At 37.9% G+C, this 18,939-nt stretch overlaps 2 protein-coding genes across 3 annotated transcripts in view; both read right to left on the bottom strand.

Moving 5' to 3' along the window:
- Window positions 1–18,939, bottom strand: part of LOC126967142 (myosin heavy chain 95F) — a 152,319-nt gene that overhangs the window by 56,244 nt on the left and 77,136 nt on the right. The gene's annotated exons all lie outside the window — the stretch shown is intronic.
- LOC126967193 (nuclear envelope integral membrane protein 1a) lies at window positions 1,638–18,825 on the bottom strand. Of its 2 annotated transcripts, XM_050811674.1 has the most exons (9): window positions 18,570–18,825; window positions 18,360–18,481; window positions 16,963–17,173; window positions 12,510–12,676; window positions 10,851–11,066; window positions 9,285–9,409; window positions 8,437–8,598; window positions 2,577–2,678; window positions 1,638–2,376 (listed from the first exon to the last, which is right to left on the bottom strand). In XM_050811674.1, the coding sequence occupies exons 1-9, from the start codon at window positions 18,640–18,642 to the stop codon at window positions 2,211–2,213; spliced, it is 1,344 nt and encodes a 447-aa protein (XP_050667631.1). In that variant the 5' UTR covers window positions 18,643–18,825; the 3' UTR covers window positions 1,638–2,210. The 2 variants fall into 2 exon arrangements, with proteins under 2 accessions (XP_050667631.1, XP_050667632.1); XM_050811675.1 differs by lacking the exon at window positions 2,577–2,678 and having other exon boundaries at window positions 18,570–18,822.

Raw genomic sequence — 18,939 nt, 5'->3', positions numbered from 1 at the left:
TTATTCCTCGTGCTATTCTACGTTTTGGAAAATATTTGCAAACATGGCGTTGACAGTTAATTATTAAATAAATTAATACGGTTGTATGGGCTTGAACCCTTTGCCTGTCCTAATAATAGACGAAGAAACCAAAAAAAATAACGAATGATGCAAACGTCAGAAAATTTTAGGAACCAACTTCAACCTGTTTAGTGTAACAGTGATTCGCGCGCATCTTAAAATTTCACTCTCATAATTTTTTCCATAACGCGCCTAAAGAAGTATAACTTCAAAATATTTTAACAATATTGAAGCAGATAAACGGTGATAAGTTGTTAGTTGCACTTGTCAACTGTTTCTTTTTTAAAATTATATTAGAAATACTTACTTTCAAAATGTGACAAAATATACAGATAGTTTTAAATTATAACTCTAGTATTAAATTAAAAAGATTAAAAATAAAATAACGAAATACATTTTACATTATATGGTTATTTATATTATTTTTTTTACACTTATATTACAATATTATGTTAATTTGTCTCAATTCTTAAATTCTTTCAGTTATATTTAGCCTTTAAAGTTATAAATATCAATACAGCTCGACAACTTTTAAAAAAAAAAACATAATTTTGGGAATACTGGACAACAAAATCAGAACTGTTTGCAAATCAATAAGAATAATTTTATGCCAGTAATCAAACAGATCTGTCAATGGCATAGTAAATCATAGCATCACTTGCAATTGTGTTAATATATTATTATCATTGTGCATATTCTATCACTATGGGAAGTCTTCCAAAGACAAGTATTTTACCTAATTCCTGCAGCTGGATTTGTGTTCTGCAAATTTCTTTTCATCTGTATGACATGAATTACCATAATCAATAGCCGTAATATTGCCAGCACACAAAACAATACTTGTTACCCCTCAGTGTTGCAACATAGTACTTATCATCAGGTATATAAATGATTATAGTACACAGCACTGATGACATGCACTTCTTATAACTGAAGAATTATTTTACTACCCTCAGAATGAATTAATAAAAAGTACTCTTTAACTAAGTAAAATAACTATTTTATATTAAAACTACTACCTATAAATTTATATGCCATAGTATGTAGTAACACAAGCCAGTTACGGATTACTGAAAAAAGATTGGATGTCATCACCGTGCGGTGTTCTATTCAAAATACCTCGGCAAACATTAACAACAGTCAGGTCACAGGTAAGAGAGAGTGAGATAAGCACATGATCCCACCTACAAGCCTCTCGGGAACACCTAAACGTGTTTCCGTAAATCGCATACGTTCCTCTCTACTAACAACTTATATGTAATGTGAAACCACATTTATTTAATACTACTTATATTTAATGTAAAACAAATATTGAAGTAGGCTTTACTTTGCGGAAATCAATTATTATCCAAATGTTTTGAGTTTTCTTTAGTGTTAATTCCGCCATTATTTGTCTTTAAACAATTCGACACGTGTTTCGCCTCTACACGAGGCATCCTCAGGAGATGTTGACTCGCTAGAAAACTCAAAACATTCGTAAAACCTTATATGTGTTTTTATAACTAATATGTGTTCTCTAGTATGTAGTGCCATTGCCTTGTATGTTACTAATAATAAATAGAGTAGGTTAAATAAAAGATAGTTTATAATTTAATTCAATTTTATAATCACAAACTCAAAACAGTCTTACAATATTATAAGTAATGAAATCAAGTGACCTTATATTAATAAATTATTACACCATTGGTGCTATTTATTAAAACATATAATATAATTAAATAAAGACTTACTAACAAAATGTTATTTTATTTAATTCATTTTGTGCTAAAAGAAATCCTGAAGATATGAGAAATTGAGAATCAATAAAGAGAAAACAAGCAGAAAATAGAAGATTGTAAACTATTATGCCATAATGTGAGATCACCTTATCTATACATTAAATAATATTAGAATGACAATTATTCATGGTTGAGTGAGGGTCATCATCTCAATGGCAGATTCTCAGAAGCTTCCAGTATTGGGTTTATTTACAATAAACTATTTGATTGCTTATGCAAATAATCAATTACCTACACAATCCTGCCACCAAGAATTTTCTCAAACATTAAAATTCTAAAAGTAGAATTATCTATTCCTGGTGATGGATGGGTTGTTCACAGTAACCGATATCATGAACTTTCGTCACATTCCTTCAAAGGCACGACCCACACTCATAAGTCTTCATCGTCAACGGAGGAGTCATCATCGGATATTTCCAGGTTATTCCTTGTTGAGTTGGCAATGGGTTTGGTCCGCTCCATAGAGAATGCATACGACTCGTAGTCTATTACTTCATCATCGCTGAGGTGAGAGTTGCCTTCGACAAAACTTGCAAAGCTGTGGAAAGGAAATATTTAAAATTATTACAAGCAAAAACTAGTTTTGAAAATATTGTGTTTTGCCAGCAAGGATTAAAATTGGTATATCAGATGAACCTTTTAGCTGTGTCTGCACAATTCAAATTGGTTTTTATTCTAAAACAGGTGTTGCTATGTTTTGAAAATATAATAATATAGAAAATATAGGTCTGTACGCACCGATTAGTTCGGGAAGGGTTAGTGGTGGTGTGGACATTTCTTCCCGTCGTAAGTTTGAAGGCAGGCCTCAGTCCTTCTGGGCTATTCTCAATTCTTCTTGTCCTAATACAAGCTAACTTCAGTTATCCAAAGTTGTGAAAATACTAGTTTACATATTTTTTTTAAATGTGAGGTTAAATAAATGTGGGTAGTTACATAAATTATCAATTTATTTGATAATATGTAAAGCAAAAAAATTATATGCATATTTAAATAATTTTATTCGATATAGGATTTAAAACACTTATTGATAACTACCGCCACCCATTCGAAAAAGTGTGCCTCAGACCTGAGAAGAATGATGCAAGAAACTCTCAACTCAATTGCAACAAAACCCAACATGTTGTCTATAGGCATTAATACGAACATTAGACACAGGAACGAATAGAACAGATATGCTTGTATGGAGTTATCGTCGTGCAGCTTCAACATCACCCGCCACTGCGTACAGCTCAGCAGTTCATGTTGTGATAAACACACAATACACACCGTTTAGCATCGTGCATCTTCAACATCACTCACCACTGCTCAGCAGTTCATGTTGTGATAAACACACAATACACACCGTTTAGCATCGTGCATCTTCAACATCACTCACCACTGCGTACAGCTCAGCAGTTCATGTTGTGATAAACACACAATACACACCGTTTAGCATCGTGCATCTTCAACATCACTCACCACTGCTCAGCAGTTCATGTTGTGATAAACACACAATACACACCGTTTAGCATCGTGCATCTTCAACATCACTCACCACTGCGTACAGCTCAGCAGTTCATGTTGTGATAAACACACAATACACACCGTTTAGCATCGTGCATCTTCAACATCACTCACCACTGCTCAGCAGTTCATGTTGTGATAAACACACAATACACACCGTTTAGCGTCGTGCAGCTTCAACATCACCCGCCACTGCGTAAAGCTCAGCAGTACATGTTGTGATAAACACACAATACACACCGTTTAGCATCGTGCATCTTCAACATCACTCACCACTGCGTACAGCTCAGCAGTTCATGTTGTGATAAACACACAATACACACCGTTTAGCATCGTGCATCTTCAACATCACTCACCACTGCTCAGCAGTTCATGTTGTGATAAACACACAATACACACCGTTTAGCGTCGTGCAGCTTCAACATCACCCGCCACTGCGTAAAGCTCAGCAGTACATGTTGTGATAAACACACAATACACACCGTTTAGCATCGTGCATCTTCAACATCACTCACCACTGCGTACAGCTCAGCAGTTCATGTTGTGATAAACACACAATACACACCGTTTAGCGTCGTGCAGCTTCAACATCACCCGCCACTGCGTAAAGCTCAGCAGTACATGTTGTGATAAACACACAATACACACCGTTTAGCATCGTGCATCTTCAACATCACTCACCACTGCTCAGCAGTTCATGTTGTGATAAACACACAATACACACCGTTTAGCGTCGTGCAGCTTCAACATCACCCGCCACTGCGTAAAGCTCAGCAGTTCATGTTGTGATAAACACACAATACACACCGTTTAGCGTCGTGCAGCTTCAACATCACCCGCCACTGCGTAAAGCTCAGCAGTACATGTTGTGATAAACACACTATACACACCGTTTAGCGTCGTGCAGCTTCAACATCACCCGCCACTGCGTACAGCTCAGCAGTACATGTTGTGATAAACACACTATACACACCGTTTAGCGTCGTGCAGCTTCAACATCACCCGCCACTGCGTACAGCTCAGCAGTACATGTTGTGATAAACACACTATACACACCGTTTAGCGTCGTGCAGCTTCAACATCACCCGCCACTGCGTACAGCTCAGCAGTACATGTTGTGATAAACACACTATACACACCGTTTAGCGTCGTGCAGCTTCAACATCACCCGCCACTGCGTAAAGCTCAGCAGTTCATGTTGTGATAAACACACAATACACACCGTTTAGCGTCGTGCAGCTTCAACATCACCCGCCACTGCGTAAAGCTCAGCAGTACATGTTGTGATAAACACACTATACACACCGTTTAGCGTCGTGCAGCTTCAACATCACCCGCCACTGCGTACAGCTCAGCAGTACATGTTGTGATAAACACACAATACACACCGTTTAGCATCGTGCATCTTCAACATCACTCACCACAGCTCAGCAGTTCATGTTGTGATAAACACACAATACACACCGTTTAGCATCGTGCATCTTCAACATCACTCACCAGTGCTCAGCAGTTCATGTTGTGATAAACACACAATACACACCGTTTAGCGTCGTGCAGCTTCAACATCACCCGCCACTGCGTAAAGCTCAGCAGTACATGTTGTGATAAACACACAATACACACCGTTTAGCATCGTGCAGCTTCAACATCACTCACCACTGCGTACAGCTCAGCAGTTCATGTTGTGATAAACACACAATACACACCGTTTAGCATCGTGCATCTTCAACATCACTCACCACTGCTCAGCAGTTCATGTTGTGATAAACACACAATACACACCGTTTAGCGTCGTGCAGCTTCAACATCACCCGCCACTGCGTAAAGCTCAGCAGTACATGTTGTGATAAACACACAATACACACCGTTTAGCATCGTGCATCTTCAACATCACTCACCACTGCGTACAGCTCAGCAGTTCATGTTGTGATAAACACACAATACACACCGTTTAGCGTCGTGCAGCTTCAACATCACCCGCCACTGCGTAAAGCTCAGCAGTACATGTTGTGATAAACACACAATACACACCGTTTAGCATCGTGCATCTTCAACATCACTCACCACTGCTCAGCAGTTCATGTTGTGATAAACACACAATACACACCGTTTAGCGTCGTGCAGCTTCAACATCACCCGCCACTGCGTAAAGCTCAGCAGTTCATGTTGTGATAAACACACAATACACACCGTTTAGCGTCGTGCAGCTTCAACATCACCCGCCACTGCGTAAAGCTCAGCAGTACATGTTGTGATAAACACACTATACACACCGTTTAGCGTCGTGCAGCTTCAACATCACCCGCCACTGCGTACAGCTCAGCAGTACATGTTGTGATAAACACACTATACACACCGTTTAGCGTCGTGCAGCTTCAACATCACCCGCCACTGCGTACAGCTCAGCAGTACATGTTGTGATAAACACACTATACACACCGTTTAGCGTCGTGCAGCTTCAACATCACCCGCCACTGCGTACAGCTCAGCAGTACATGTTGTGATAAACACACTATACACACCGTTTAGCGTCGTGCAGCTTCAACATCACCCGCCACTGCGTACAGCTCAGCAGTACATGTTGTGATAAACACACTATACACACCGTTTAGCGTCGTGCAGCTTCAACATCACCCGCCACTGCGTACAGCTCAGCAGTACATGTTGTGATAAACACACTATACACACCGTTTAGCGTCGTGCAGCTTCAACATCACCCGCCACTGCGTACAGCTCAGCAGTACATGTTGTGATAAACACACTATACACACCGTTTAGCGTCGTGCAGCTTCAACATCACCCGCCACTGCGTACAGCTCAGCAGTACATGTTGTGATAAACACACTATACACACCGTTTAGCGTCGTGCAGCTTCAACATCACCCGCCACTGCGTACAGCTCAGCAGTACATGTTGTGATAAACACACTATACACACCGTTTAGCGTCGTGCAGCTTCAACATCACCCGCCACTGCGTACAGCTCAGCAGTACATGTTGTGATAAACACACTATACACACCGTTTAGCGTCGTGCAGCTTCAACATCACCCGCCACTGCGTACAGCTCAGCAGTACATGTTGTGATAAACACACTATACACACCGTTTAGCGTCGTGCAGCTTCAACATCACCCGCCACTGCGTACAGCTCAGCAGTACATGTTGTGATAAACACACTATACACACCGTTTAGCGTCGTGCAGCTTCAACATCACCCGCCACTGCGTACAGCTCAGCAGTACATGTTGTGATAAACACACTATACACACCGTTTAGCGTCGTGCAGCTTCAACATCACCCGCCACTGCGTACAGCTCAGCAGTACATGTTGTGATAAACACACTATACACACCGTTTAGCGTCGTGCAGCTTCAACATCACCCGCCACTGCGTACAGCTCAGCAGTACATGTTGTGATAAACACACTATACACACCGTTTAGCGTCGTGCAGCTTCAACATCACCCGCCACTGCGTACAGCTCAGCAGTACATGTTGTGATAAACACACTATACACACCGTTTAGCGTCGTGCAGCTTCAACATCACCCGCCACTGCGTACAGCTCAGCAGTACATGTTGTGATAAACACACTATACACACCGTTTAGCGTCGTGCAGCTTCAACATCACCCGCCACTGCGTACAGCTCAGCAGTACATGTTGTGATAAACACACTATACACACCGTTTAGCGTCGTGCAGCTTCAACATCACCCGCCACTGCGTACAGCTCAGCAGTACATGTTGTGATAAACACACTATACACACCGTTTAGCGTCGTGCAGCTTCAACATCACCCGCCACTGCGTACAGCTCAGCAGTACATGTTGTGATAAACACACTATACACACCGTTTAGCGTCGTGCAGCTTCAACATCACCCGCCACTGCGTACAGCTCAGCAGTACATGTTGTGATAAACACACTATACACACCGTTTAGCGTCGTGCAGCTTCAACATCACCCGCCACTGCGTACAGCTCAGCAGTACATGTTGTGATAAACACACTATACACACCGTTTAGCGTCGTGCAGCTTCAACATCACCCGCCACTGCGTACAGCTCAGCAGTACATGTTGTGATAAACACACTATACACACCGTTTAGCGTCGTGCAGCTTCAACATCACCCGCCACTGCGTACAGCTCAGCAGTACATGTTGTGATAAACACACTATACACACCGTTTAGCGTCGTGCAGCTTCAACATCACCCGCCACTGCGTACAGCTCAGCAGTACATGTTGTGATAAACACACTATACACACCGTTTAGCGTCGTGCAGCTTCAACATCACCCGCCACTGCGTACAGCTCAGCAGTACATGTTGTGATAAACACACTATACACACCGTTTAGCGTCGTGCAGCTTCAACATCACCCGCCACTGCGTACAGCTCAGCAGTACATGTTGTGATAAACACACTATACACACCGTTTAGCGTCGTGCAGCTTCAACATCACCCGCCACTGCGTACAGCTCAGCAGTACATGTTGTGATAAACACACTATACACACCGTTTAGCGTCGTGCAGCTTCAACATCACCCGCCACTGCGTACAGCTCAGCAGTACATGTTGTGATAAACACACTATACACACCGTTTAGCGTCGTGCAGCTTCAACATCACCCGCCACTGCGTACAGCTCAGCAGTACATGTTGTGATAAACACACTATACACACCGTTTAGCGTCGTGCAGCTTCAACATCACCCGCCACTGCGTACAGCTCAGCAGTACATGTTGTGATAAACACACTATACACACCGTTTAGCGTCGTGCAGCTTCAACATCACCCGCCACTGCGTACAGCTCAGCAGTACATGTTGTGATAAACACACTATACACACCGTTTAGCGTCGTGCAGCTTCAACATCACCCGCCACTGCGTACAGCTCAGCAGTACATGTTGTGATAAACACACTATACACACCGTTTAGCGTCGTGCAGCTTCAACATCACCCGCCACTGCGTACAGCTCAGCAGTACATGTTGTGATAAACACACTATACACACCGTTTAGCGTCGTGCAGCTTCAACATCACCCGCCACTGCGTACAGCTCAGCAGTACATGTTGTGATAAACACACTATACACACCGTTTAGCGTCGTGCAGCTTCAACATCACCCGCCACTGCGCACAGTCCGGGCTTGAGCAGTACTTCCGCAGCTCGTCAAGCGCGTGCTTCGTCTCCCTCGCACCTTCCTCGTAGTATTCTTCACTCGTCAAAAGCCGCGGTTTAGGCGGGAATTTTCTTCGCCTGCATAACATTGACGAGGATATTTATTTATCTTTTCTAGAACTAGTTTTTATATTACTTTTTAAACATATTATTATACAGCATGACTAGACTAGTAAGACACCTAGTAAAACTTGAGGATATTTAAGAAAAAAAAATAATGATTTGCACTTCGGGAGTACTATGCAAGTATTTGTTAAGAAGTTTTCACTTTATAACAAATACTTGTATTTTCATAAATTTATATGCAATCCATATTGTATATTCTTTTTCATAATTGTAACGAGTACTCTCCTTAAAAATGGTTAGTGTCTCACCACGCATGTTGTATACCTATAGAAAGAAAGCGATCAGAAGCTCACAAAATAGTAAATAAATAAATACTCCTGCCCAAGAACACCTGCCTGCAGTCGGGTGCCGGTGTTTTAAGTGTTCCTAAGTCGTATCGATTTGGAAAGAGTGATGGTAGTTGATTAAAAAATGAGCTCCATGAGGCAAGTTTATTGCAAGTCACGTGTATGTGCGCAACCAGCGTCAAATTAGTGCGATAAGAATATCCATTTTGATGTGATGTCTGGGTGGAAGTCTACTATAAACTTTTTAAATTTTATTTGATAGTACACAAATATGTTAAGTTATACATATTGTTAATTCATAAGTGTTCATATTGTTTAGTATGAAATATGTTAAATTAAATTAATAATTACCAATATCCTTGTATGAGATGCAGCCACCGCTGTGGGAAGTATTTGACGACTAACGCGGTTATGACAATCGCGGCGGACGCCTCCTGGTATTGGCTGCTGAAGAACGTCACAAACGAACCAACTATCTGGAATATTTAACATAAAACTTTATTTTTGTATTAATCCTAGAAGTGAGGGTTATCACTTTAAAAATATAACAAATTATTTAGATTTGCAAGAGTGACATCTGAAGTCAATTTCCTTATATGCAAATATTGGGGTTGAGCAGGTTATCAACTGTAAAGTAGATCCTGTAGATGGAGCCACAACCTGAGAGTTGAACAAAGCATTCAAGATTTTATGACGATACGTCACTCGAACTACTCGTCGAACGGTCAGCTCAGTTGGAAAATCACTCGCACAGAACGCGAGAGGTGGGTGAATTTAATGAACGCGTGGGTTCGAGAGTCCCGCATCGTTCATAAAATTCAGTTTTCAAATTTTATTTGTGTACTTGAATAGTTTCTCTCTTAATTACACATATTAATACCGGCTCCACACTCGCCTGTAAATGGCGTCCGCGAGTGGGACTCATGTGTCTTATCGGCGAAAAATATTTAAGCATGGAGACGCGAATTGGAAGCCATACCATTATATTGACTGAGATGAAGTAGTGGGAAAGGTGGACCCAGAAGTACCTTCCACAATCAGATTGAGGACTGTAAAAGAGGATTTACCAGTGGAAGCCTCCTTTGCAGCGGATGCCGGCTAGATTATGGTTACCACAACGGCGCCTTTTTCTGCCGTAAGCAGTAATGTTAAAACATTATTGTGTTTCGGTCTGAAGGGCGCCGTAGCTAGTGAAATAACTGGGCAAATGAGAATTAACATCATGTCTCAAGATGACGAGCGCAGTTGTAGTGCGGCTTTCTAGGTTTTTCAAATACCCTGAGCGGCACTGCATTGAAACGGACAGGCCGTATCAATTTACATCACCTGAACATCCTGCTCATCTCGTTCCTTATTATCATAAAAAGCAAGGCAAAATATGGTCTGTAATCTGAGCCGACCCCTGCAGAAGACAGATATGATTATACTTTGTATGTATGACCAAAGTTTTTAGGGTCTATCTTTGCCATTTTCAACAAGATCAAAAAATATCATTCTTCTACATAGACTTCTTCAATCCCTATTGATAAAGTTAATTGAAATCATTGACAGCTCAACATTGAAGGTGACTACATCACCTGTCAATGATACAATAAAAGTGTGTGTGTACTTATGTATGCACGCAAGAAGTTATACTTCTTTGGCGTAACAAAACAAAAATCATTAAAATGATTTATTCCTCGCGCTATTCTATGTTTGTAGAAAGAACAATTTTGTATAAATCTTGCAAAGTTTTCTTTGACAATTAATTATTAGATAATGAATACGGCTGTATGGGCTTGAACCCTTTGCCTGTCCTAATAATGAACGAAGAAACCAAAAAAAAAAAAACGAATGACGCAAACGTCAGAAAAATTTAGGAACCAACTTCAACCTGTTACATAACACGCCTAACGAAGTATGACATCAAAAAATTACCTGTAATGTCCACATCACGAGGTTCTTGCTCCGCTGGTTCTTGGGCGGACCGATTCTGTAGCAAATGACGAAACTTATGAAGCCGGCCATGAATGTGTACCAGAACATGTAGGCCTGGTAGCCGGCCACGATACTGCGGAGGTTCTCCCATAGCTGGTGGAATATATACACGCCCACTGTCCACCCGCCAATGAGAATTCCATATGTCAGAGTTTTCTGAAATAATTACATTTTAATTATCTTTGCCCCCTATGGTCACACAAGAGCTGACGTAGACTTTTTCAATAAACTTGTGTGTAAGCACTTTTTCATGATATTAGATTTTGTTTTCAGGAGGACCCTGAATTGTTATTTTTTTCTTTTGAGCATTGCATCATCTACGGTTTTTAGTTATTTTTCTATTCCTCGGATATTTATACTATATTAGCATTATTTTAAAAGTAATAATTACCTATAATTTGATGTGGAACATTAACATAACATTTATTTATTAAATGCAATTTAGATATGAAACTGAAAATGATTCCTTTAGTAAGGATAAATTAATATAAGGATAAATTTATATAAGGATTAATAATTTTTAATTCATCCTAACTTGCACTATATAGCTTATAAAGTTTAATGGTGAATAAAATTTAACACTACCACCGCTTCAGACAAAAATGGCGCCCCGAAAGATCTCCACAAGAAACTCTCCCTGCATTACATTGAGAGTTCTTTAAAAAAAAACAATTCAAAGTTGTACAAATTATGGCCTAGTTCAATTTCTAAGTACATTTATATCAATAGGTAATATTTCGTTGTAAATATGTACATTACCTAGATTTTTTTTCTGTAAATATAACATCTAATTTTAGCATCTACCTATAATTCCTATAACGGTGGCGCGACCAGTCGCGGAACCGTTGTGTCCGTAAGCTCCCAAAGTAGACACCAGTCATGAAGTGTCGGAGCTGGTCACGCCACCAAACGGACTCCAGGTGAGAAACTCTATAGAACTGTATACATTTTGTTGGTAGCGGTTGCTCCAACATGGTGTCCCAATTAAAAAAAAATACTAGTCGCTGCTACTCCAGATCTCAATAATTTGAAAACCAGTGCTGCATTGGCGCCCCGCCATTGCAGTTTATTACTGAGTTAGCTCTATTTGGTGACATTCGCTGCCACATAGTAACTTTTTCGTTTTAGCAATAAATTGTATTATTTAATTAGTTAGTTCTAAGAATTTATTACTCATTCTGGTTTGTTATTTAATAATTGTGGTTTTAATTTAATAATTTTTATTCTATAATCTATAGCCCTAAGATGTACTTTTTTAATGACTGTCTATATTATATATAACATCATTATAAGTTAGGTTAGCCATACAAACCAAAAACGTATGTCACCAACCATGCACATAATATGTTGTGCCAAATGTCTTAACGATATGCTGCAGCCTTTAAGCGAGAGTATAGTCAAACTCTGGCAGTCCCTGAGTCATATTATTTGTATTAAGGTAAAGGAATATGGTAGCCCCCAGATAATTCCACAGAGTAGCTGAGTGAAGCAATCAACATGGTAAAGTTGAATATTCTCCGATTGAATGTGCCTGATGTTTGAGATGTTTAAATCTATAATTATAGAATACTCTTTGTGATGTCTACTAAGTATGCATACCTTAGGCAACAGCTTGCTTATGTAATACAGTATGATCATAAAGGAAGCAGATATCCCGACAGTTATGCCACATAAGTAGAAAAACACAGGGTTGCCACTTAGCAATCGAGAGGCACATATCAGTGTGATACCAGCCACCATGAGAAACACTCTCCATATATCCACTCCTGGAATTAAAACAACAGTTCCTGAATATTACACACAGTACACAGTAAAAAAAAGACGTATATTTTTATTTATTTTTAAGTTGTTAATATTATGTTTGAACAAAAATTAATACAGTTTATAAGGGGCTATACCTACTAATGTAATGTTACATAGATTATGCTTCGGACAAATATTCAGAGTAATGGTGTTACTAATGTTGCTAGTATGGGAATAATGGGTCTTGAAATTTCAAGCGATTGCCAATTTTGCATTCAAAGCCAAATTGGCTTTGAAGAATATGAGCGTCAAAAATTCTGGCGCACCCCAGTATCAGCTCGAACTATTTGACCGCGTGCAACACAGAGCTGCTCGAATTGTGTAGGACCCCGTGCTCTGTGAACGGCTCGATCACCTGGCGTTACGCAAAGACGTCGCATCATTGAGTGTATTCTATCGCATTTATGGGAGTGTTCCGAAGAGCTGTTTCACCTGATTTCTGCTGCCAAATTCCACCTTCGCACGACACGCCACAATTTAGGACATCATCCCCACCATCTGGGTGTGTGGCGGTCCTCCGCAGTGAAGTTTTCAAGGAACTTATTCCACACACCACAAAGCTGTGGAATGAGCTTCCATTTGCGGTGTTTCCGGGACGGTACGACATGGGTACCTTCAAATAAAGCGAGTACACTTTCCTTAAAGGTCGGCAACGGCCTGTGATTCCTCAGGTGTTACGGGATTGTGTGATTGGCGGTGATCACTTAACATGAGCTGACCCGTTCGCTAGGTTCTTATTCTTTTCCATACAAAAAAAATTATGAATATTTGTTTATCTAAAAGACTTGTATCATTAATATGTTTAGAAAGTAATTGAAGTAGAATATCTATGTTAATGATTTTTGAACTACTTTCTATTATAAAAACATTAATTAAGTATTATTTTGACCCAAATGATCAGGAATAACGTGTATTTGTAATTTAACAAATTCATTAACATTTGTATTTTGTGTTGCAACTGTAATTATTCCATAAGGAGTATCAGGTACACATTTTTATGGAATTGCCAGACAGTTAGGTATGTTTGTCATCAAACACATGAGAAATACCTTGGACGAAAATTATAAGCCTCTCTATTCAGGCTACACATATAAGCTTTTCTAAAATTTTATATTTACATAATATGTAATTACATAAAAATCTAATTTGGTATCTCATTACTAGAAGTGACTATGTCGCATTTGAGATGCCTCACAAGTGACTAATAGTTCACCAGCGAGTAGTTAGTGTTTTAATATTGTTTGGAACTGTGGATAGGAATTAGATATATACATATATCTAGCTGTGCGAAATCTTCCACAACCTGTAACTATAATTCAAAATAATTCACATCATCTGAATCTGAAATTTTTTTTTGACTAAACTGTAGTTTTAAAAATTATTAATCATTCATATACAATAGTTAATAAAGCAATAGATGCTCTGCTGAAGTCAATCAGGTCTATAAAAGCCAGAATTCACAGAAAGAAATAAGCAAGAAGAAGAAGAAGCTGGGCGTCATCAATAGAGCACGACAATACTTCAAGCCGGCCCACATTCTAGCGCTCTACAAAGCGCAGGTCCGGCCACACATGGAGTATTGCTGTCATCTCTGGTCTGGCGCACCCCAGTATCAGCTCTATCCATTTGACCGCGTGCAACGCAGAGCAGCTCGAACTGTCGGGGACCCAGTGCTCTGCGAACGGCTGGATCACTTGGCGTTGCGTAGAGACGTCGCTTCATTGTGTATCTTCTACCGCATTTATCACGGGGAGTGTTCCGAAGAGCTGTTTAACCTGATTCTTGCCGCCGAATTTCACCTTCGCACGACTCGCCACAAGTTAAGATATCATCCCCACCATCTGGATGCGTGGCGGTCCTCCACAGTGCGTTTTTCAAGGAGCTTTTTCCGCGTACTACAACGCTGTGGAATGAGCTTCCTTGTGCGGTGTTTCCGGGACGATACGACATGGGTACCTTCAAAAAAAGCGTGTACACCTCCCCTAAAGGCCGGCAACGCTCTTGTGATTCCTCTGGTGTTGCAAGAGAATGTGGGCGGCGGTGATCACTTAACACCAGGTGACCCGTACGCTCGTTTGTCCTCCTATTCCATAAAAAAAAGCAAAGAAAAAATATCATTAAGGCAAATCAAGGTTCCCACTTTTTTGTGTACAACCTAACAATAAGACATGACAAAGTGTATAACGATAGTGCAAAATGGTTATCATTAGAGACCGGATTATATGCAAATGCATATTGTATATGCTTTTACATATTTAGTACCTTTTCAGTGGTGGTTGCATATTTTAGAGAAAAAAAAATAATTATGCATATTTAAGCTCGATCTCGCTCATCGTTCGAAGCTTTTCATAGTAGGCCCAGACATTGCACTCAAATTTAAATTCTGGCCAGTAACCTCAGTAGGAGTGGAACACTCCTTTTCCGCTTACAAGAATTTACTAAGCGATCATAGACACAATTTGTCTACAGAACATTTAGAAAAGTAGGTACTAATTTTTAAAGGTAAATCTTAAATTTTATTGTTACCTAAGTAGGTATATCTTGTAATAGTTTTTTTCACAAATACGATTGTCAGTATAAACCTATATAAAATAAAAATAAATATTTAAAAATATATTTTTTTCGGTTGAATTGTATGCATATTTTGGCTCTTTTTATGGATTTTCGTGCATATTTTGTAGCATATAATCCAGTCTCTAGTTATCATCCTCTGTCAGTTGTGGTTTGTTTGGGATGTCTTCTTGTCTCTAGCTTTATGTTTGTGAAAAACGAGTGAAAACTTCACCCAAAGTATATTAGGATACTTTTGTAGATCATACCTATTGTAAACCTTAGAGCATGACATTTTTTAAATAGTATCATGGCCTTTCCAGCATAACTGTGCAGGGCCACAAGGCATGAATTTCCCAAGCTTGACCAGAAGTCTACAATCAGAACAAGACTGGTTCTTTTGTAGCCCAGATCAGAACACCTTGGATTACAAGCTATTTTTAATTTTATAAGATATGGGCTGATCAAGAAACACTCCAACATCAAGTCACTTAAGAAACCTCTAGAACAAGCAGTGACTTAATTTCTCTTTCCTTGTATTAATTAAAGATTTGCATTATACAAAGGCAGTCATTTCAACTCAAATTCGTATTTAGTTAGTTGCTGAAACTTTAATTAAAAAATTATAAATATAAGTTTTCATTAAGATTACTGTATTTCATAAAAAATAAATGGATTTTTATTTGTGACAGTTGTCCCACAAGGAATTAAGAATAACATTTCTATTACCTTATTTAGAACTCTATGATATTAACATAACACTAATAAATCTGTTTTATAGCTCATCTCATTATAATTCTGATAAAATTATATCTGAGTTTGTTTGGGTGTTCCACAAAACTTTATGTTTCTACCAACATCATAACTTTTTACATTGATTTCCCTTAAAATAATAATGATGACGACCCCCTATAGCCTAATGGTTAGTGACCCTGCCTACTGAGCTGGAGGTCCCGGGCCGAATCCCGGTAGGTGCACAAATTTATATAATGAATATGGATGTTTCTTTCCGAGTCATGGGTGTTTTATGTGTATATATGTATGTTTAAGTATGTATATTGTATTAAATATTTTGTCTTGTGCCCATAGTACAGGCTTTGCCTAGTTTAGGGCAAGATACATTGTGTAACAGTGTGTCAATATAATTATTATTATTAATAAAATCTACAAAAAAAAAGAAAATAAAAAGATGTGTGGCACTCGGGGACTGCCACGGTAAAGCTATTGCATAGCATTTTTTATCAACTTATGCAATTATAATTATTTATTTATTTTATTTATGCAGCATTTTTTTAATAAAATTAATTAAAAAAAAAAAGAAAACGGTAAGTGAGTAAAATTTAACTTGCAAGATTTGATTACAGACAGACAACGGGACAGGTGAAACTTAATAAAAATGCTTGTCATAATAATAAAAAATAAAAAAATGTGATAAAAAAAATAAAGAAACTAAATAAAAATCAAGACGTACCCCAGGCTCGAACCTGGGACCTTCTGCACAAAAAGCATATGTGATAACAGCTGTTCCACGGCAACTGAAATGACCGTCGCGAAATATCTACATACATCTAGTAATTAAGTGTTAGGTTATTTTCGTTACGGAATTTCTGGATTCGGTCTCCACGCTCAAGGCCCGCAATAGAAGCTATGCAATAGCTTAAAAAAATGGGTTTAAATATGAAATTGGTGCTTTACTTACTCTGAATTTGTAACTCAATGGCATGTTTGTGTTTAGTGTTTATTGCCATACAAGTTGGTGTAAAGATGTTAAGGCTTACACTTTTGGATGACTTTTGAAATGGATTTCCAACTGCCCAGCCATAGCTGTCTTCTGTATAATCATTATATACTTGCTCTGGGTTATCACCAAGATATTGAATAAATTCATCATTCTTTAGCTTTACATTAAACTGAAAACAAAATTAAGCACACCAATATTAAATGTTATGTATATCTTCTATATGCACTATTAAGTTTTAGTTATTTCAGAACAGTGTTCTCACTTGTTGTACAAATGTATATAATAAATCCTTCAAAGATCCATTCTACGGTTCTAGGTTGACCTTTAAAAACCACACCATAAAAAGTATTGTAGAGAAATCTCATTTGTAGCAAATATCTTTATTTATTTATTAATAGATTAAACTATTAAATGTATGTATTGTACTATTTAATCTGTGAATCTGTGTATGTATCATGTTTTTCTCTTATTTATATTCATTTTTCAGACTTATACATATAATCCATTGTGAAACCAACACAGGCACTAAATACTTTTTTTTTTAATTTCTCTGATTGTGTGTTATTCATTGTTCATTTTTTTCTTTATTATTGTAAACACTGCTGTTCCTTCCATTGGGTAAACTGTGGTAGACTATAATTGGCTATGTTTTTGTATTTAACTATAAGTGATTATTTTGTACTAAGCTGTTGTCAACCCTAATAAAATAAAATAAAATTTCTGTTGAAACACTACAATTTATTCTATAGTGTTTTTAGTATCAAATAAATAAGAAAGAAAATGTCTTGCAAGGGAATATTCCTATAACTACCTCTTTAATAAATATCAAATCATTCGAATTCATTGAAGCACACATTCAAATGTTACATAATTGTAATATATCATATAAAATGTCCCACTAGCTCTATGCTTATTGCTTTTTTAGATAACTTTGCCAATTAGTTTAGTTTGATAGATGTTTATACATATTATAATTACAATTATAAATACATTTAACAATTGAAGACCGAAATTATTTAAAAAGTAACTTTTGAATGGAGTTATACATATTGTGTTATGTGTAAATTAAATAAGTCTTAACTGGAAATAAAATCTCTTTGTTCAAGATTCATACCTTAGAAATTGCTTCAAAATAACATTTCTCATAGTTTTAAATTGTAATCGCTGTTTAATAATAAGATTGGTAAGTTTACTATCAGTCAAATTAATTGTCTTTTTAGCGTTATTGATAATGTGCGTGTAATTATGTCAACAATAAATTAAGTAATATGATTTTTAAGATCGTATGTGGATGGTTAAATAACAGTTCACTATGATTAGTGTTAAGATTGTATTAATTAATTCAATTTTATTACCTTAACTGTTTGCCATAAAGTTAACAAATTCTTTGCAGAACCTGAGTAACAATAAATATCAACAGTTTGTTTCGTAGGTGAAATGTCTCTCTCTATTGTTGTAGGTCCCCCAAGCCAATGCACTAAAATTACGTATATTTTGTTATTATTGAGAAAATATATTGAAAGTTTAGTAACTGTTTATAAATTGCTGAAAAAAAACCAACTTACCGTCATAAGGTAAACAGTTTGTTTTGGTAACAATAAACAATGTTATTATAATCACACGTGAAATCACATTCATTATAGCTAACAAATAGTTTTATTTAGTTAGAAAGGTATAATATTCTTAGCTTATGAACTTCAGTCTTTAATATTTACATAATAATGGTACATAAACTGCATATAATCAAAAGTGTTTGGACAAAAATAGCACCAAAAATCAAAATATAAACTGACACAATAACTCAAAACCCAAAGAGAAATTAAGCACTACATCCAACAAACCAACTTGAAATGCACAACTTTTACTCTAACGAATTGAAATGTCACATAATTCACTTGCGACTTGCGAGTCGCGAGCACAGCAAAGAGGATGTAA

The sequence above is a fragment of the Leptidea sinapis genome, chromosome 12 (genome assembly GCF_905404315.1).
Source record: "Leptidea sinapis chromosome 12, ilLepSina1.1, whole genome shotgun sequence".
In the NCBI taxonomy this organism is placed as follows: Eukaryota; Metazoa; Arthropoda; class Insecta; order Lepidoptera; family Pieridae; genus Leptidea; species Leptidea sinapis.
This window is presented reverse-complemented; position numbering and strand designations above follow the sequence as displayed.